Below are 18,356 nucleotides of genomic sequence, written 5' to 3'. Positions count from 1 at the left end.
CAACTCACACAGCGGTACTCACCTATCCTTTCGCCTGCTCTGCTGCTCTCCTGCCGATGGCAGTATCGCCGTACCCCTGGCTGGCAAGCTTTCACCAGACCAACATCTGGGAGCAGGTGTTTGCTGCCGCCGCCAACGCCTTCATATCTTTCTGCCTGGGCCAGTACTCTAGGAGTCGGAGCTCTGTTAAGTTCTGCCTGCTCCCTCGCCTGCAAAGCACCCGGAGACTTTCCCTAGCTGTGAGTCTGGGCTGAGCCCCTTTCATGAATGCCTCATCCATCCGATATTTCTATGAGCTTCTACTGGGGACTCCGCTTCGTCCCAAAACCCTCCCGGCTGGCGCTCTTTCCCTTGTCACCAAGACGGGTCGCTAACTACATCTAGTCCAACACCTGCGCCCGCATCACCGGGCGCAGCCGAACGGGAAACCCACCCGGGCCCATTCGGCCGCTCGGCCAGTTGGAACTGCATCACACATGGAGGACATTCCCCTCCTTCGAAACATCCTGCTCCCCAGGGGCTGGTTCTGGACTCTGCTGGGAGAGGACGCTTAACTACATCCCTCGCCTCACTCCCTTGCCGGAACTTCTTGCTGCTGCCTCAGTCAGCCTCACCATTGTCCTCTACCCCAGGCTCCACCTCGGAGCCCGACGCCGCCTCCGCCAGCTCTGCTCCTCGACTTCTCCTGTCGATGACGCCGTCGCCTCTCTCCGGGCTGTAGAGTTCGCCTCCCTCGCAACTTCCCTAGTGGGGAGTCCCCGACTCCGCCTACCTACAATGCTAAGACCATATTGGCCTGCTGGCCTGTGCTCCCCCTGGGCGAAGTCCATCAATCTCTACTCTCCACCGCTTCTGGATGCCCTGGCCTCCGAAAGCAGCAGGAACTTCGTCACGTTTCTACCCTAGACAATCGTGGCCGGGCTATTGATTATTTTGTTGTTGTTACATCACCGCTGTTGTGAGAATGTACATAATATGTGTTGTTTTTAATCTTTCTGATAATTCCCAGTTGATCCACATGAAAGTGCGCGCGGAGTTGCAAGAAGCCATCTAATCTGAAGTATGATGTTTTGTTCCCCATTGGTGGTCGTGCCCTCTGGAGCTGGCTTTCGCCGGGAGGATGGTTGAGTGCTGGCCATTGCCAGCTCTGCATTGGTTTCACTTGTGTGCCTTGTTATCGGATCTCTGTTTCCGCCCCACGCGGTTCACTATTGCCTGTAATCGCAGTGTAAGAAACTCCCCGCTTCTACCCCTGAAATTCAAGTTCTAATGTTGCACAAGCTGTGCTTGGCTCAACTTTGACCATAATACCGGGCGGAGGAGACAAGCCGCCCCTTTAAATCGCCCTTTAGCGCCGCCCCCGCTTTCTAAAATGTAAAAGCGAGGAGATGTAGGTGCATCTGTCGTAATCTAAAGCAGTGCTCGTAGTAGAACGCTAGACGCCGGACGGACTCAAGTGCCTTTGCCGGGTCAAACGAGACGCACTCTTCTTACCTCATCTCCCCTAATGAGTCACGGGTCGCGGAACTGGTTTCCACCTTGGTCGGGCGCAGGGACAATGCGATCTGCCCCCAGGTGAGTGATTAGGCCCAGACGCGTGACGCCCTCCGACGTGAGCCACAGATGAGATCATGCATCACCTGATGACTTCCCCGACTTCTCCCCGCCTCCCCGAACTCCCCAGTCCTCCCTCCTACACGCCTCGATAGAGTAAATAATAAAGGTGCCAGGAACCGCAGGTATGGAGACTCGCTAGGGGAACACGACTGGGTTCCTGCCGCCGCTGGCTTTTATCTCCACCAGATGTTATCTCGCTAGTTTCGCTCAATTTTGCTTTACGCTGATCAGCAGGTCGGACTTACAGTATCACCTATTGTCAAAACAGGATCTCATGTCTCCAGTGCCCTGGAGAATCATCTGGAGCCAGACGATAAAATGAGACGGTCCTGGATTGCCATATCTAAGTTCAGTTCTACCTCAGTCATGGGTAGGGTATAGACATGATGCATTTAATTCCAGTCTGGACCCTACCTTGCAGATCAAAAATCCACACAATAGGACTACCCAAAAATGTGGGAGAACTGGGAGAACTTTCAGATTTGTAGAAGCAGAATTGCACTGCAATTCACACAGCCTAGCCTCTCTTAATTGCTTGTTCACTGAACTGCCTCATTAGCAGCAAAAGGAAAAAAAAACAAATGATGTTGTAACTTAACTGCTAAAGCTGTTTCTGGTTAACTTGCAATAAATTTTGCAAGGAGAAATGGAAGCTACTAAAAATTGATAAATTGTTGCTGTACTTTTTTGTCTTTTCTAGACTGGGCACATGCGAGCTCACAGCTGCCTGTTGTGAGGATCTGTCCTCTGTTCTTGGCACCAGCGAGACCCTGACAGAGCTGGCTCTAGAATATAACAGATTGGAAGACTTGGGAGTTAGGCTGCTGTGTGAGGGGCTGAAACAACCAAATTGCACACTGGAAAAACTAGGGTGCGGTTCAGTTGGATTTTTAGTTTGTTTTTAACTCGGTACTGATTAGCTCCATGGGATATTTTTTCAGTTCAACAGTATACTGGTGGAATCACCTCTCTGCTGGGGCAAATGCTTTGGGGAGGGCAAATTCACCAGCAAGGCCACCTGCCGCTCCCATGGGTGGATTTAGCCCTCTCTTTCGATGGGGCTATACGTTGCTTACAGAAATTTCTTTTTTGTTTTGTTTACAAGGGGCTTTTTGGTTTTCTTTCCTCTTTGGCCCTCCTCTCCCTACAGACTCCAAATCTAGCTCTGATTTCTTCTCTTCAGGTAGGCTTTTGGCTTCTCTATGAATTTTTCCCAGGTACACATAGGGGAGGAGAAGAGAAGGGAGGGAAGGCAAGTGACTTGCCGAGAGGACCAAAGACACTGATCTTAGTAGTCTTTGGTGGGGTCTCTGTCCTAGCCATCTACACATACTCTTTTCCCATCCTGAAATGGCTCTAGGGAATTATTCTTTGCCCCATAGGAGAAACTTATCTGTACCCATAGTATTAGCCCAACAGGGCAAACTAGCAGATGTTGTTGTCAGTTCATGACGCTTGGTTAATACGGAATTTTATTTTATGCAGATTACTTTTTTATTTTTTTACAGGTTGGGACAGTGCTGTATTACAACAGTTTGTTGTGGGGATCTCTCTTCAGTTCTCATGCTCAATCAGACTCTTATCGAACTGGTTGTGGAACACAATGAACTTGGAGATTCTGGAATGAAATGTCTGTGTGAGGGATTGAAGCATCCTAATTGCAAACTTCAGAAACTGGGGCAAGTAATAGCTGGATTATTGTGTGATTATTATCATAGTCAAACCTAGTTTGTGGCTGTCCAGCTAGACAGAACCAGGGACTCTGTAAATGTTGTGCCTCATTTTGGGATTCCAGCTGTATTTTCAAGAAGAACAACCAAGAATGCTATTGGTTCTGGTGGGTTTTCCGGGCTGTGTGGCCATGGTTACCAGATCACGGCCACACAGCCCGGAAAACCCACCAGAACCAGTTGAATCCGGCCGTGAAAGCCTTCAACAATACAAAGAATGCTATTGATCATTCATTTGTTTGAGTGTAGGCAGGTGAGTCAAACTAGATGATCCAAACTAGGTGATTCATTTGTTTGAGTGAACAAGAAGAGAAGAAGAGTTGGATTTATATCCCCCCTTTCTCTCCTACAGGAGACTCAAAACGGTTTACAAACTCCTTACCCTCCCCCCTCACAACAAACACCCTGTGAGGTAGGTGGGGCTGAGAGAGCTCAGAAGAACTGTGACTAGCCCAAGGTCACCCAGCTGGCGTGTGTTCGAATGTACAGGCTAATCTGAATTCCCCAAATAAGCCTCCACAGTTCAGGCGGCAGAGCAGGGAATCAAACTTGGTTCCTCCAGATTAGAGTACACCTGCTCTTAACCACTACGCTCTTAACCACTACCACTACACCACTGCTTCTACTGTGTAGGCAGATGAGTCAAACTAGGTGATCCAAACTAGGTGATTCTCTTATTCTTTCCCAATGTGGTATAGTGGTTAAGAGCAGTGGACTCTTATCTGGTGAATTGGGTTTATTTCCCTGCTGCTATGCATGTAGCCTGCTGGGCTAGTCTCAGTTCTCTCAGAATTCTCTCAGCGCCACCACTTTGAAAGATATCTGTTGAGGGCAGAGGGTTAGGAGTTTATAAACCACTCTGAGGCTCCTTATGGTTGAGAAAAACATGGTATAAATCCAAATGTTTCTCTATTTTTTTCTTAATTAGTTCAAAAATCAGTGTTGATACACACTGTAATAAAAAATTCCAACCTCAATGAGGCCTGAATTTGCTGATATTGAGAGGGAGAAATATTTTGGGGTAACAGCTCAATGAAAGTGTCAAGCGAGTATGCTGTAGCAGTGAAAAAGTCAACCTCTATGTTGAGGATTATTAGGAAATGATTGGCTGTTAAATGCACATATATAATTGACCTCTATGCCCAGTTGTTGAGCCTCCAGATAAACTCCTTGGACATTGTGTGAAACAGGGTGTTGGACTGGATTAGCGGTGGCCAACCTATGGCACTCCAGATGTTCATGGACTACAATTCCCATCAGCCCCTGCCAGCTGGGCCAATTGGTCATGCTGGCAGGGGCTGATGGGAATTGCAGTCCATGAACATCTGGAGCGCCATAGGTTGGCCACCTTTGGACTAGATGGACCACTGGTCCAGCAAGATTCTTCTTGTGTTTTTGTTATCTTTCCATGGGTTAATGGAACGTTTCTCCCTAAGTCTTAACTTCTTTTTATATAAAAAATTAGCAGTCTCACTAAATATTGCCTTTCACAGATTCAGGGTACAGAGTTTCCCCACATCCAGAAAACACTTTATTGGATTTGGAAAGCAGTTTTTTGCTAATGAGATGGGTTGAAGAGCTGATATCTATCACGCATCTTGGAGAATTAATGGCAGGCACTTTTTAAGGACTGGGCGGGGGTGGGGAGATTTGGGCCAGGCTAGTCTGATCTTGTCAGATCTCAGAAGCTAAGCAGGATCAGTACTGGCTTCTATTTGGATGGGAGACCTCCAAGGAATACCAGGGTCGCTAAGCAAAGGAAGGCAATGACAAACCACCTCTGCTAGTCCCTTGCCTTGAAAACCCTACTGGGTTGCCATAAGTCAGCTGTGATTTGATAGCATTTAACACACACACACATACACACATCTGCTACCCAAGAATTCTGTCTATCTGCAGATAGCTAAATCCACAGAAACACTTAACAGATGTTTCTGCTAATTTGGGAGACCCTCTAGGTCTGCAGAAAAAATTATTAAAAACATTGATAAGGTTAGGAAGCCTCCTGCCCCGCCTGGTTTTCCTCAAACTATGCAAAATCCCTCCCCTCCTGAAAAAAGGACATTATTTGTGCTGTCACTTTAGATTGGTAGTGGTAGTAGCAAGGCCTGGGCAGGGTCCTCAACCCAGAGCAGTCCAGGTGAGCCTCTGAGAGGAAGGAAGGAGGAAAGGCTTGGCATGCCCATCCATAACAGTCCTGGTGAGCAACCAAGAAGGAAGGAGAGAGAGGGAGAGGATACCTTGGTGGACCTGTCCAGACTGCTCCAGGAGAGCCATTGAGAGTGGGGCGGGGGGGGGGTATTTTATTAGTACACAGGAGAAGACAATATCGTTTATATATATAAAAATCTATCAGTGCGTTTTTCTGCTGACAGGTAATCTCCTACTGGACCGATTGCTTTGAAATTTTCACACAATGTCGCATTCGCATGCGGCCAGGTTTCCATATTGTTTCCACACCTCCTATTGTGTACATGTCACAACTGTGCCAGTTATTGTGTACATGCCACATCTGTGACAGTCGGAACCACAGTTCTGTTCTGCAACAGCGCCATCTGCTGGCTGTCAAAGCAACACCCTCTGATACAAGGGAAACAACCATGCCTTCCTTGAAAACCGCTGCCATCTGGAGTGAAAGGAAAGGGGCGGGCCATTTGCACATGGCCCATCCACCCTAGCGGAGGAAGGGGAAGGTGAGGGAGGGTCCAGGGGTTTGCTGGACCAAATGCTCTGAAATTTGAACACAACGTAGCTCATGCCTCCCAGCGTGTTTTACGCTAGATAATTCCCCTGCAAGGGAAGGGAGTGAAAGGGACAGGACCAGCCACCTGCACATGGCCCACCCACCCACCCTAGCAGAGGAAGGGGAACGTTAGGGAGGGACCGGCCAGGTTGCCATGCAAGGGAACAGGAGAGAGGGAGGGGAGCGAGGGGCCCCTTGCCCCTCCCCTCCCTTGCAATCATTGTGCAATGACACATGTTCGAACCGTTTGCTTCCCCTTTTCTTTCTTTTCCACTTCACCAGACTCAGCCACAGCAACGCGTGGCAGGGCCCGCTAGTAATAATATAATAATTATTTTGGCCACCTTTATTGCCTGATTCTGTACTGCCCCCACTTCTTATTTTTGCTGCTGCTGTAGTCAGCAGCAGGGAGAGGGATTAAAGTGAGTGAAAGAAAGAATGATGGGAGGGTGAATGGAGAAAGAGAGAGACAGGGTGTGTGAGAGAATGTGGCGGTAGGAACTGGGGAAGAAAGAGAAAGCTAAAGAGAATCTGTGACAGTAGCAGATTGAGTGACAGCAGCAGACTTAGAAAAAGATGGAAATTTGATGCCTCCACTTAGGCAGCAGAACAGCCAGGCTGCTAGGCAAGATGCTGGTGCCAGGATGAGGATGTCAAGATGAAGCTCTGCTACAGGTCATGCTGGGCTGATTGTCTTTGGAGACCTGAGAGAGCACCACAGTTTTCAGCCATTGCCAGGGGCCTATCCCAGAACCCTCATTTGCTGTCTCTCCACAGTGGTGCTTTGTGGAAGGGGGGAAGAGGAGGAACTATCGTAGTCAGTGGCAGACAGGGGAGTGTGTGAAAGAAAGAGAGAGTGTGAAAGAATCGTGGGAAGATGGATGAAGAAAGAGAGTCAAAGTGTTGTAGTAGGAACTAGGGGAGAAAGACAGTTAAAGAGAGAATCAGTAACAGCAATTGTTGGAGAAGGAGAAGGAGAGAAAGATTGACAAGTGTTGGGAGGGAGAGAGAGACAGAGGAATTTACTACTTGTTTGTTAGACGGTGAATGAGAAAAAGTGAAAAAGGGAATGGGGATGAGGGGAGGAAAATGAGATGGTTGCTTCTGCAAGTTTCTTGTGGACCCCATTTGTTTTATTGTGGTTTTAACTGAAATGTTTTTTTAATCATCATTGTAATCATCATGAGGAAAGGGGTGGAGTAAAAGTGTGTTAATAATAAATAAATATCCTCCATGGTATTGGTTATTGAGGCTTGACTCAGAAAACAGTTGTGCATTTTTATTGTTGATATTGGACAATGTCACTCCATACTACTGGCGCAGCTCACAGCAGAAGACTATCGTGAAGTGATCTGATAATAAACAGGATGTTTAGACTTAGTTACTTTTATTAGGAAGTGACTGGCTTTATCAGTTCTACTGTGTTATCCTGGAAATAAGCTCTTCTAAAAAAAATTAGTATTTGCAAACTACCAGTTTTAGAAAAGCAAAAGTAAGAGTGATTTCTATGTATAATAATTACATGTTCAGCCTATCTTTTGGGTAAATCCGACGTAGCAATTTTTTTGTCTCTTGCAGCTTGTGGTATTGCGATCTCACCGCTGCTAGTAGTGGGGATCTTTCATCGGTCTTCAGTTGCAACCAGAGCCTTACAGAAGTGCTACTAGGTGGTAACAGATTTGGAGATTTGGGTGTGCAGCTGCTATGTGAGGGATTTAAACATCCAAACTGCAAATTGCAGAGATTATGGTAAATAATCAGTGGATTTTTTTGGATTCTAATCAGTAGAATTTGGATCTGTGTTCTATTGCCTGTGGGGCCACAATCTCATTTTCATGATGAAATGTTGTGTTTTCTTTTATCTATGCTTTCTTTTCTTTCATCAAAAGGAGTCTTCTCTCCGCCCCAGCTTTGTAGTGTTACGTAGAGTTCTAGGGCGCAGTCCGAGAATGGGGTATGGTCAGTTTTAGGTTTCGGGTTTTTGTTACAATTTTGGGAACAATGTATGACTGAATTAATTAAATAAAAATAATGAGCTGGGTTAGGGTTAAGGCAAGGGCAGCAGTTCAGGATTGCCTTAGTGTTACGTTGAGTTCTAGGGCTCAGTCCAAGAATAGGGCTTTGGTCAGTTTTATGTTTCAGGTTTTTGTAATGCCGTTGTAACACTGTTGTAATGCCGTTGTAACGCCGTTGTAATGTAGTTATAAGGGTTAGGGTTAAGGCAAGGGGAGCGGCTCAGGCTTGCCTTAGTGTTACGTTGAGTTCTAGGGCAGAGTCCAGTATTAGCGCGATGGTCAGTTTTAGGTTTCGGGTTTTGGTTACAATTTTGGGAACAATTTTTGACTGAATAAATTAAATAAAAATAATAAGTTAGCGTTAAGGCAAGGGCAGCGGTTCAAGATTGCCTTTGTGTTATATTGAGTTCTAGGGCTCAGTCCGAGGGTAGGGCTTTGGTCAGTTTTAGGTTTCTGGTTTTTGTCTCGCTCACTCAGCTTGGACTGCTCGCATGACTTGGACGGCTCATACTGGGATTGCAAGTGAGCAGTCCAAGCCGAGCAAGCAAGCGAGACGGGGAGAGGCCAGTGGCAGGGGCCTTTCCTCCCTGCTTTGGGTACTGGCAGGCAGCGAACGAGGACACTGAAGCCAGACAGGATGACTGAGGCTGGGAGCGGTGCACGACGACGGTGAGCAGGGTCAGTAGTCAGGGCTGCAGCTACAGTCAGCGAGGATCGCCTGGTGGGTGTACCCGCCTGCCGCCTTCAAGGCACCTGGTTGCAGGAGTTGCCATGCCAGGGGGCTGCCTCCTGTGTGCCGGGCATTGCAGCCCCCCAGGAACAGAGACCTCTGGCCTCCCATGGGGCTTGCGGTTGAGAGGATCCTTGCAAAGATTTGCATGCACCGAGGTCTCCAAGGCTGCAAGTGCATGCGCGCTTGCTCAAGGGGAATCCCCTTGAAAGCTCACACGTGCGCAAAGGTGGATGCGAGCTGGCGCAGGAAAGATGTGTTAAAACAAACAACAGAGATTCCCATTGGGAACAAGGGGAGAGATGCCTGAAGGCCCATTGGATTCAATGGAACCCAGGAATGCCAGTAGACTTGCATGGACTTCATTGAAGACATTACAGCACACAAAAGAAAATGCAGAACAAATTTGGAGAAGCCCGTTTTTTGCCTGGCATGACAGCCCCCAGTGTGGAATGGTGGCCTCTGGGACCAGTCAGCTCAACTGCTGGGGGTCTGCAATGTCAGCCTCCAAAGGGAAACAAGAGACTGTGGCGTTAGTATCAGTGTTCTGGGACTGGAATGGCTTGTGCTTTCAAAGTAAGACCCTGCAAATCAGAAGGGCTTTGCCTAGGGCAGGGGGTCCCCACAAATACCATAATGCTCATGATACCTTTTCTGGGACCCCCCAAATGTATTTAGAGAGTAAGCAGGACTGGGGGGGGGGGTTGTCCTTGTATACTATTATATGTATTTTTATTGAGAATTCATAAAATTCATTTTTGAAGAAATAATCTTATTCATAGGATAGCTTGTAGTGTTTGTTGATGGAAAGTTGTTTGGCAGGGATCCCTTACTTGAGGCAGCTCAGGGATCTTGCCACTATTATGTGATCTTATGCATGGTCACTTAGAAAAGAATACAGCCTGATCCTATGCAAAAACATGCATTGAAACATGCATAGAAACATTTTTACTTGTTCTTTATTTTAAATATTGTATTTATTCCCGTTTTGTTTTGTTTTTTACTTCAAAATAAGATATGTGCAGTTGCATAGGAGTTTGTTCATAGTTTTTTTTTAAAAAAAACTATAGTCCGGCCCTCCAACGGTCTGAGGGACAGTGAACTGGCCCCCTGTTTAAAAAGTTTGAGGACCCCTGTTATATTCTCTGTCTTCCCTCAATGTAGAGGCCTAAATCTGTCCACAGACCTATCCCATCACCTCTCCAATCTATTACCAAATCATTGTTTTTTGAAAAAAATATCAAATTAAATCCCCTTTTGCCATTTTGTGTCATTTCAAGAGAAACTCATTTCCTCCACGCAGTTCTTCAGCACATGATGGGTAATCACATAAGGTTTATTTGTGTCTTGCAGGTTATGTGAGTGTGAAATCACAGCTGCTGGCTGTGGAGCCATCTCTTCTGTCCTCAGCACAAACTGGATGCTTGAAATGTTAGATTTATGGAACAATAAGCTGGAAGATTCAGGCGTGAAGCTGCTGTGTGAGGGGCTGAAACACCCAGACTGCAAACTTCAACATTTGTCGTAAATAAGACATCTGAGTGTTATTTTACATGATTATAAGCATGTTGGCATATAATGATAAAATCAGCATCTAAATATAATGTTACCGTAATGTTAATTCTTTTTTCCATACTTGAAGTGTTAAAATAATTTAGAATAGTCTGTAATGTGGTTAACTTGAAGAACTTAGAGATATCCCTTTTGCCTCTTTTTTTCTCCCAAATTTATCTTGAAAGCTGAGGTTCTCATTAGCATGAATTTCATAGTGGGTTATGTGCCATGGATACATGGAATAAAATAAACACATCACAGAGTATAATGGAAAAACAATCTGGATAACCAAGCAATTTGGGTATCTGGGGGGCATATGATGAAGGTTCTCTAGAATGGAGTTAAACTTCATGGAAATTGACACCTCGCTACTGGAATACTGACAAATAATATGGAATGAAGAAGCAGTCATTTATTAATGTTTTGTTCTTCCAGGTTGTGGAATTGCTGTTTCACAGCAGCTTCCTGTGAGGACCTTTCCTCTGCTCTTTGCACCAACCAGAATCTGAAGAAGCTGCAACTGGAAGGCAATGAATTGGGAGATTCAGGAGTGATGTTGCTGTGTGAGGGGTTGAAACACCCAAATTGCAGACTGCAGGAAATAGGGTAAGTAATTACTGGTGTCCTTGTTACATAACATTCAGTTGGGGATTATATCTTTATTTGTCTAATAAAAGTCCAGGGCAGCACTATCCTTGACATTAAAGGGAGAGTCAAGGAAAAGTGAGCCTGTATAGGGTTCAAATAACAAGCAAGATTTGTTCAGGAGTATATGAGTGCGGAAAGGGGAGGTGCTGAATTGCAAATGTAATTTATTTATCAAGACAAGAGGATTTACAGTAATACATAAAACATTTCCAGATGAAACCAGGATAAAACAACAAACCTTAAATCTCTTCCTCTCCCCCTTAAAAAGATGCCTAACATTGAAACCCCCCCCCAAAAGCCCTGACAAACAAGCAAGCCTTACAGCACTCTCGAAGATCTCTGAGAAAAGGAGTTTCCCTTACTTCTTCAAAGAGCCCATTCCACAGAACAGGAGCCAGGATGGGAAAGGTATGGGCTCTGATCAGTGCCAGACAAGTCACCACAAGTTGTGAGATTGCCAACAGATGTCTGCCTGGAGGCTATAGGCACACAGGAACGTACAGAAGGAGATAGTCATGAGAGACTCTAAAGGTTATAATCACCATCTTGAATTGAACTTGAGATGGACTAGCAACCAATGCACCTGTTTCAAAATGGGCAACCTAAGTTCCCATGTCTAGTACCTGACAGTAGTCAGACAGCCACATTCTGGACTAGTTGTAGTTAGAATCATAGAGTTGGAAGAGACCCCAAGGGCCATCAAGTTTCTGGGTTGTTAGCAAGGGCAGCCCTCATGTTGAGCACATTGTAGTAATCCAGGTGTAGTAATCCAGGTGTAGTAATCCAAGTTACAGAAACATGGATCAGTATGACCAGATCAACCATGCCAACCTACTTTTCAAAGAGCAAGGCAGGGCCTATGAGCACCCTCAAGTTCCTAACCTGCTCAGGAGTAGCCAACTTCACTCCATGTAGGACAAGCGGATTAATTCCCTCTAGAATATGAGCCTTCCCAACCAGCATTATCTCTGTCTTGTCTGGACTCAGCTTCAGCTTGTTCTGCTATAGCCACCTAACCTCAGCCTCAAAGCACCAGTTCAGAACCAAGATACACACATCTGGAGGCTTGGATATTGAAATATAGAGATGGGTGTGATCTGCATATTGATGACACACAACACTTTGAGTGAGAAAATAGAACATTATAGCACCCTACAAAACAAATCTCACCCAGTTGATTCTGAACCTCCAGTGGAGACTGTGTTCAGTTAGACAGAAGAATGAAATTACCCTTAACAGAAGCTCCATATACAAGTTGGTGAATTCGAATGGAGTGGTCAGCTAAAAGTTCTAACAGTATTTAGTGGTATGAGAACGGGCACATGCTTGTATTTGCAGTGTTCAGTGTATTGTTATGGATTGCATTGTTTTTGACTTCCTTTGCCACCCGAGGAGGGGAGGAAGCAGTTCGAGGGTACAGAAGGAGACACAGAAAACCTGATTGTGTGGGTAAAATTTGGCAACAGCCATTTTATTGGTGTGCTAGCAAAATGAAGCAGAGGCACAGCATAAGAGGCAGACCCGGCACTGGGCAGCATGCCTGCTGTCCCCCAGCAATAACTTTCCCCCAGCCCGATGCATGGGGGAAAACACCAATGCCTGGAGCAGCAAGATAGTGGGAGCCATCTGCCCTGCCGCTTGCCCCATTGCCAGAGGACCCAAAGCCCTCCCGCCAGTTGGTGCTTGGGTTGGGCCTGTTGCTCCCATTCCCCCCAGATGCTGCTGGAAAGAATCCCAATAGTTATCTTGGTTGCAGGGGGCCACCCCCTTAACTGGACACCAAGCACCTGGGGCCCAAGCATCTTGGAGCTCGCTGATGGTTGCTGACTGATCCCATCTCCTAAAATCTCTGACTGGTGGCTGCTTGCGGGGGTGCCACTGGGGCCTGGAGGCCCTGGAAACCTTGGCTGGTCCCCCCCCCAACCCGGGGAGGCCCTCTTCTTTCTACTGGGGGCTTGCACCACAGGAGCCGGTGCACAGCTTCCCTTGGATGCTGTGGGCTTGATCTTGCTTTGAGCTGGGCAGGCTTCCCCACCCCCACTAGATGGTAGAGGGGCCCCCAAGACTGTGTTCAGGACAGCCCTCATTGGGTCAATTGCGCTTCTGCTGCCCTTGGTGCTGCTGCTTGCCCCTGCTCTTAAGGTGCCTGGTGCTGCCTGTGGCCTGAGATAACACTTGCCTGGGTTGCCCCTATCGCCCATGCTGTTCCTTCCTGCCATTGGCGCTCCTTCCCCCTGCTGGGGCTTTTTTGCTTTTTTTCCCTGGCATCTCCTGCCTGAGCTACAAGCTACAAAAAGAAAAGGGAGGATCCCTGTTAGCAGGCCCCTTGTTGTCCTCCCTCACGTGCTGCTTGAGGTTGCACTGAGATCCACTGAGCAGAATCCACCAATTCCCAATTGCTCGCTGCTGCAAGTCTGCTGCTGCTATCTTGCTCAATTCAGGCCTCCTTCCATTGCCTAGAGCAGGGGTAGGCCAACCTATGGCACTCCAGATGTTCATGGACTGCAATTCCCATCAGCCCCTGCCAGCATGGCCAATTGGCTATGGTGGCAGGGGCTGATGGGAATTGCAGTCCATGAACATCTGGAGCGCCATAGCTTGGCCACCCCTGGCCTAGAGGTACTAAGCTAAAAAGTTGTTTTCCCACTGCTCCACATGGCCTGATAAACAGCTGCCAGGTGACGTGAAGGAGAGAGTAGAGAAGCCATTGGAGCTTGGGCGAGAAGTGGCGCGGGATGGCTGGCCAGCCCACATAAGACCACCGCCCCACCTCTTCCATGCATGTCACTCACTTGCACCAGCAGCTGGGTAGCCTGGCCCGACATTGGGCTGGATGCCGGCGCTGAGCCTGCCCCTCTCCCTGTCCTATCCCTGGGCAGCAACAACAGCCAAGGTAAATCTCAGCTGCTCTTTCTAGGTAATATCACAAATTAGAGTTCATGCTTCTGTTTAGATGTTTCCTGGTCCTAATATTACATCTCATGGTTACTTTGAGTATTGAATAGTAGCCCCATGCAAGTTCTTGGAGTTTGGACTATGGTTGATAAGAAATCAAACTCTTCAGGTCAGGAAGAAATCCATAAGGAATGTAGCCCCACCAGATTTCTCTGGACAGGAAACCTGGGAAGGTCCATTTACATTATTTGCACTGGAGAGTCATTTTATAGCATATTTATAGCATTTTATAGCATTTTGTATGGAATTGATTTGTATGAATAAGGCATCAATCACAGTTTTCTTCTTCTTATGCTCACAGGCTGGACAGTGACTTCTTAACTGAAGATGCAGTGCAAATGCTGACTTGCCTGAAAAAGATAAAGCCGGACCTCATCATAGACATGTAGAAGAAGCAATGGACAAGTACCAGAATAACATTATGAGAATTCAACAGAAGCACATCATCTGCTACTGTTATTGAAAATCAATGAAGCCAAAAATCTGACTCCCTTTTAATTAGTATTAAAGTAACAGTAATCATAGGGCCGTGGTGGTGAACCTTTGGCACTCCAGATGTTATGGACTACAATTCCCATCAGCCTCTTCCAGCATGACCAATTGGCCATGCTGGCAGGGGCTGATGGGAATTGTAGTCCATAACATCTGGAGTGCCAAAGGTTCGCCACCACTGTCATAGGGGAAAGAACCTGTACTTTTAAGATGTGCCCCCTCCCCACTAGGAATACAACAGCCAGTTTTCTTTAGGAATATGCAACAAATTTGAAAAATTCAGATTCAGGTATATTGGACCCAAACTTTGTTAGTAATCCTGAAGCTGAAACATTCAGCTCCATTATAGCCTATAGGAATATTTCCAGGGCTCTGGGGGTTGTTTTTAAAGGTTGATGCACCACATTTTCAGCATAGCTTCTGGTGACTCTTCTTAGTAGGACCCCCAAGTTTGGTAAATATGGATCAGGGGGTCCAGTTTTATGGGCCCTCAAAGAAGGTGCCCCCATCCATCCTCATTTGATTCCAATGGAAGACAATGGGGGCCCATGAAATTGGACAGTCCTAACCCAGTCTTTAGCAAACATGGGGATTCTTGTAAAGAGAATCACCAGCTGTTATACTGAAAATTTTGTGGCTTCCCCTTAAGAAAATCACACACATATAAACCCCCTGAGTCCCAGAATGATTCTCCATGGACTATAATGGAGCAGAAGGAAGGAGAGGATTTAAACAGTAAAGTGCTGTAGAGTTTGGTGCAATTGTGGTGAAGCAGGTTTTTAAAGTGACTTTTATTGATGTAGTCAGAGATCACAAAATAATCCTGGAAAAAAATTTCATCTTAATCGAGATTGGGATTGCTAACTACAGCTGAAAAAGCCTTTTTTTTCAGTTTCACGTTGCTGAATGCATGGCTCTGGTTTTCTTTACTGGCCTGTGGACTAAGACTGTCATGCTTGGTGAATGAATAATTTTTTTCTTCTCTTTTTGTAAATCTTTATCTTCTACTTTGTTGGTTAGTTCTTGTGTGTGGGAGACTTGTGTATTTTCTGTCTTTTCAACATGGTGTAGCCAGTAGAACATCAGACTAGGGAGGTTTCAGTCCTCACCCAGCCATGAAGTTGTGTGGATGACCTTGAGCCCAGCGGTTTGTTAGCTACACTACCTCACAGGATGGTTGTCAACATCAAAAGGCAACCCTGCTCAGTCTACTGAATTTATTTGGGCTGTCCCAGGCCAGGGCCTATTTCCCTCACCAGAGAGCATATACTATTATTGCCTTGACACGACAATTTCAGGTGGTATCAGAGAGCTTCACTAATTCAACGGTTCTTGGGACTGATGGTGTCAACAACTGCTGTGGTTCCCAACACAGGACTGTTTATTCACAATTTTGATTCCTTGCATGACTCTCTGTATATCAGGTTGTCCCTGCCTAGATCTGTTGTGTGGTTCCTGGCATGGTGAACCTCCCTTGACAACTTGTTGATGAGTGTCTTTGTGGTAGACATCCAAGTCTTCAGCGATGCATCCCTACATGGCTGGGAGGTGCACTGCAAAGAGCATGGTATTCAGGGCACTGGGTCACCTGCTGAATCTATGCTGCATATTAACATTTTAGAGCTCAGAGCAGTCTTTTTTGCAGCCATGCTGGCCAGCAAGAACATTCAAGTGCTTACAGGCAATACAAGTGCCAAGTTTTATGTGAACAAGCAGGGGGGGCATGGGCTCACTTCACCTATGCAGTGAGGCTAAGAGGCTGTGGCTCTGGGTGGTCAGTCATTGCATTGCCCTGTCAGCAGTTCACATTGCGGGACAGGAGAGCTGCCTGGCAGACTCTCTCAGCTGGGACCTGTGGGTTTAGGATGATTGGGTGTTAAGTCCATTTTATTTAAACCAGGTATTCTGAAGGTGGGGATCACCATCCCTTGACTTGTTCACTTCACTCAAGAACAAGAAATGCCATCTCTACTGCTCAAGGGCAGTGATAGGTACAGTCTCTCAGGGGGAGGCCTTCCAGTTTGTCTGAAATGAGAGGTTTCTGTATGCTTTCCCCCAGTTCCCCCTCATTCCCCAAACAGTGGCCAAAATTCAAGCAGACAGTACCACCCTGGTTCCCCTGGTTCACAACTTTTTTTGTTTGTCCATCGGCAGGTTCTACTTGTTCCCACCAGTTCACAACCTACTCTTGAAGGGAGGGATTCAATACCCACAATATACCTTCCCTGTATTTAACAGTCTGGTGGGTTTTTCCTTCGTGAATTGGTCCACTAGGGTGATGGAGTTCCTATTATCTTCTCATAAACCTTCCACCCACCGGTCAAATGTGGAGGTTTTTGACTATTATTTTTGAAGGATGTTGGTTTGGTTAATTTGTCTGTGAAAGTGCACCTGGCTGCCATTTCAGGCTTTCATATGGGACTAGACTCGACATCTCTCTGTGCCCACCCATTCTGTGCTAGGTCCCTCAGTGGTTTGAACAATCTGTGCCCCCCGGTGAAGGCTCCAGTGCCACAATGGAACCTGTCCCTGGTTTTAGCGTAATTAATGGACAAGCCATTTGAGCCGATGGCCACTGCAGATTTAGCCCTGGTTTCTTAGATGGTTTTTCTAGTTGCTGTCACATCAGCTGGGAGGGTCAGCGACCTCAGTGCCCTACTGCCTGTCCCCCACTTCCTCAAGTTTCATGACAACAGAGTGGATCCTAGCTTGACCGATCTGCCTAAGGTTGTCCCCCAATTTCATTTATCTACAATATCGTTCTACCAACTTTCCCCCCCTAACCTCTCTTTGGAGGCAGAGAGGGTGTTACATCAAAGAGTTCTTAAAGAGCTCAAGCATGAAATTGCTGATGTTCTCACATTAATATGCAACTTATCCCTGAAATCAGGCTCCATCCCTGAAGACTGGAAGATGGCCAATGTCACACCAATCTTTAAGAAAGGGTCTAGGGGGGACCCAGGAAATTACAGGCCAGTCAGTTTGCCATCTGTTCCTGGTAAATTAGTAGAATCTATCATTAAAGATAAAATTATTAAACATGTAGAAAAGCAAGACCTGCTGAGGAAGAGTCAGCATGGCTTTTGTAGAGGCAAGTCCTGTCTTACAAACTTACTAGAGTTCTTTGAGGGTATAAACAGACATGTGGATAAGGGGGAACCAGTGGACACTGTCTACTTGGATTTCCAAAAGGCTTTTGACAAAGTTCCTCATCAGAGACTGTTGAGAAAACTCAGCAATGAAGGAATAAGAGGGGAAGTCCTCCTATGGATTAAAAACTGGTTGAGGAACAGGAAACAAAGGGTGGGTATAAATGGGAAGTTCTCACAATGGAGAGATGTAGGGAGTGGTGTCCCCCAAGGATCCGTATTGGGACCAGTGCTCTTTAACCTATTCATAAATGACCTGGAAGTAGGGGTGGGTAGCGTGGTGGCCAAGTTTGCAGATGATACCAAATTATGTAGGGTGGTGAGAACCACAAAGGATTGCGAAGAGCTCCAAGCGGACCTTGATAAATTAGGTGAGTGGGCTCAGAAATGGCAAATGCAGTTCAATGTAGCAAAATGTAAAGTGATGCACATAGGAGCAAAAAATCCAAACTTCACATACACGCTACAGGGGTCAGTGTTATCAGTCACAGACCAAGAAAGGGATTTGGGCGTCTTAGTTGATAGTTCCATGGTAATGTCAACTCAATGCATGGCAGCTGTGAAAAAGGCAAACTCTTTGCTGGGGATAATTAGGAAAGGAGTTGATAATAAAACGGCAAGGATTGTCATGCCCTTATATAAAGCAGTGGTGCGACCGCACTTGGACTACTGTGTTCAGTTCTGGTTGCCACATCTCAAAAAGGATATCAAAGAGATAGAAAA

The 18,356-nt window shown here is 46.3% G+C and overlaps 1 protein-coding gene across 1 annotated transcript in view; it reads left to right on the top strand.

The window, feature by feature from the left end:
* The window catches only part of LOC125427275 (NACHT, LRR and PYD domains-containing protein 12-like), a 31,868-nt gene extending 17,355 nt beyond the window's left edge, over positions 1-14,513 (top strand). The window contains exons 7-12 of the mRNA XM_048486474.1: positions 2,318-2,488; positions 3,126-3,296; positions 7,669-7,839; positions 10,189-10,359; positions 10,825-10,995; positions 14,294-14,513. Of these exons, the coding sequence (XP_048342431.1) occupies positions 2,318-2,488; positions 3,126-3,296; positions 7,669-7,839; positions 10,189-10,359; positions 10,825-10,995; positions 14,294-14,381 (943 nt within the window). The 3' untranslated portion in view covers positions 14,382-14,513. The remainder of the gene's footprint in view (positions 1-2,317; positions 2,489-3,125; positions 3,297-7,668; positions 7,840-10,188; positions 10,360-10,824; positions 10,996-14,293) is intronic.
* The last annotated feature ends 3,843 nt before the right edge of the window (positions 14,514-18,356 follow it).

The sequence above is a fragment of the Sphaerodactylus townsendi genome, linkage group LG02 (genome assembly GCF_021028975.2).
Source record: "Sphaerodactylus townsendi isolate TG3544 linkage group LG02, MPM_Stown_v2.3, whole genome shotgun sequence".
NCBI lineage: Eukaryota > Metazoa > Chordata > Lepidosauria > Squamata > Sphaerodactylidae > Sphaerodactylus > Sphaerodactylus townsendi.
This window is presented reverse-complemented; position numbering and strand designations above follow the sequence as displayed.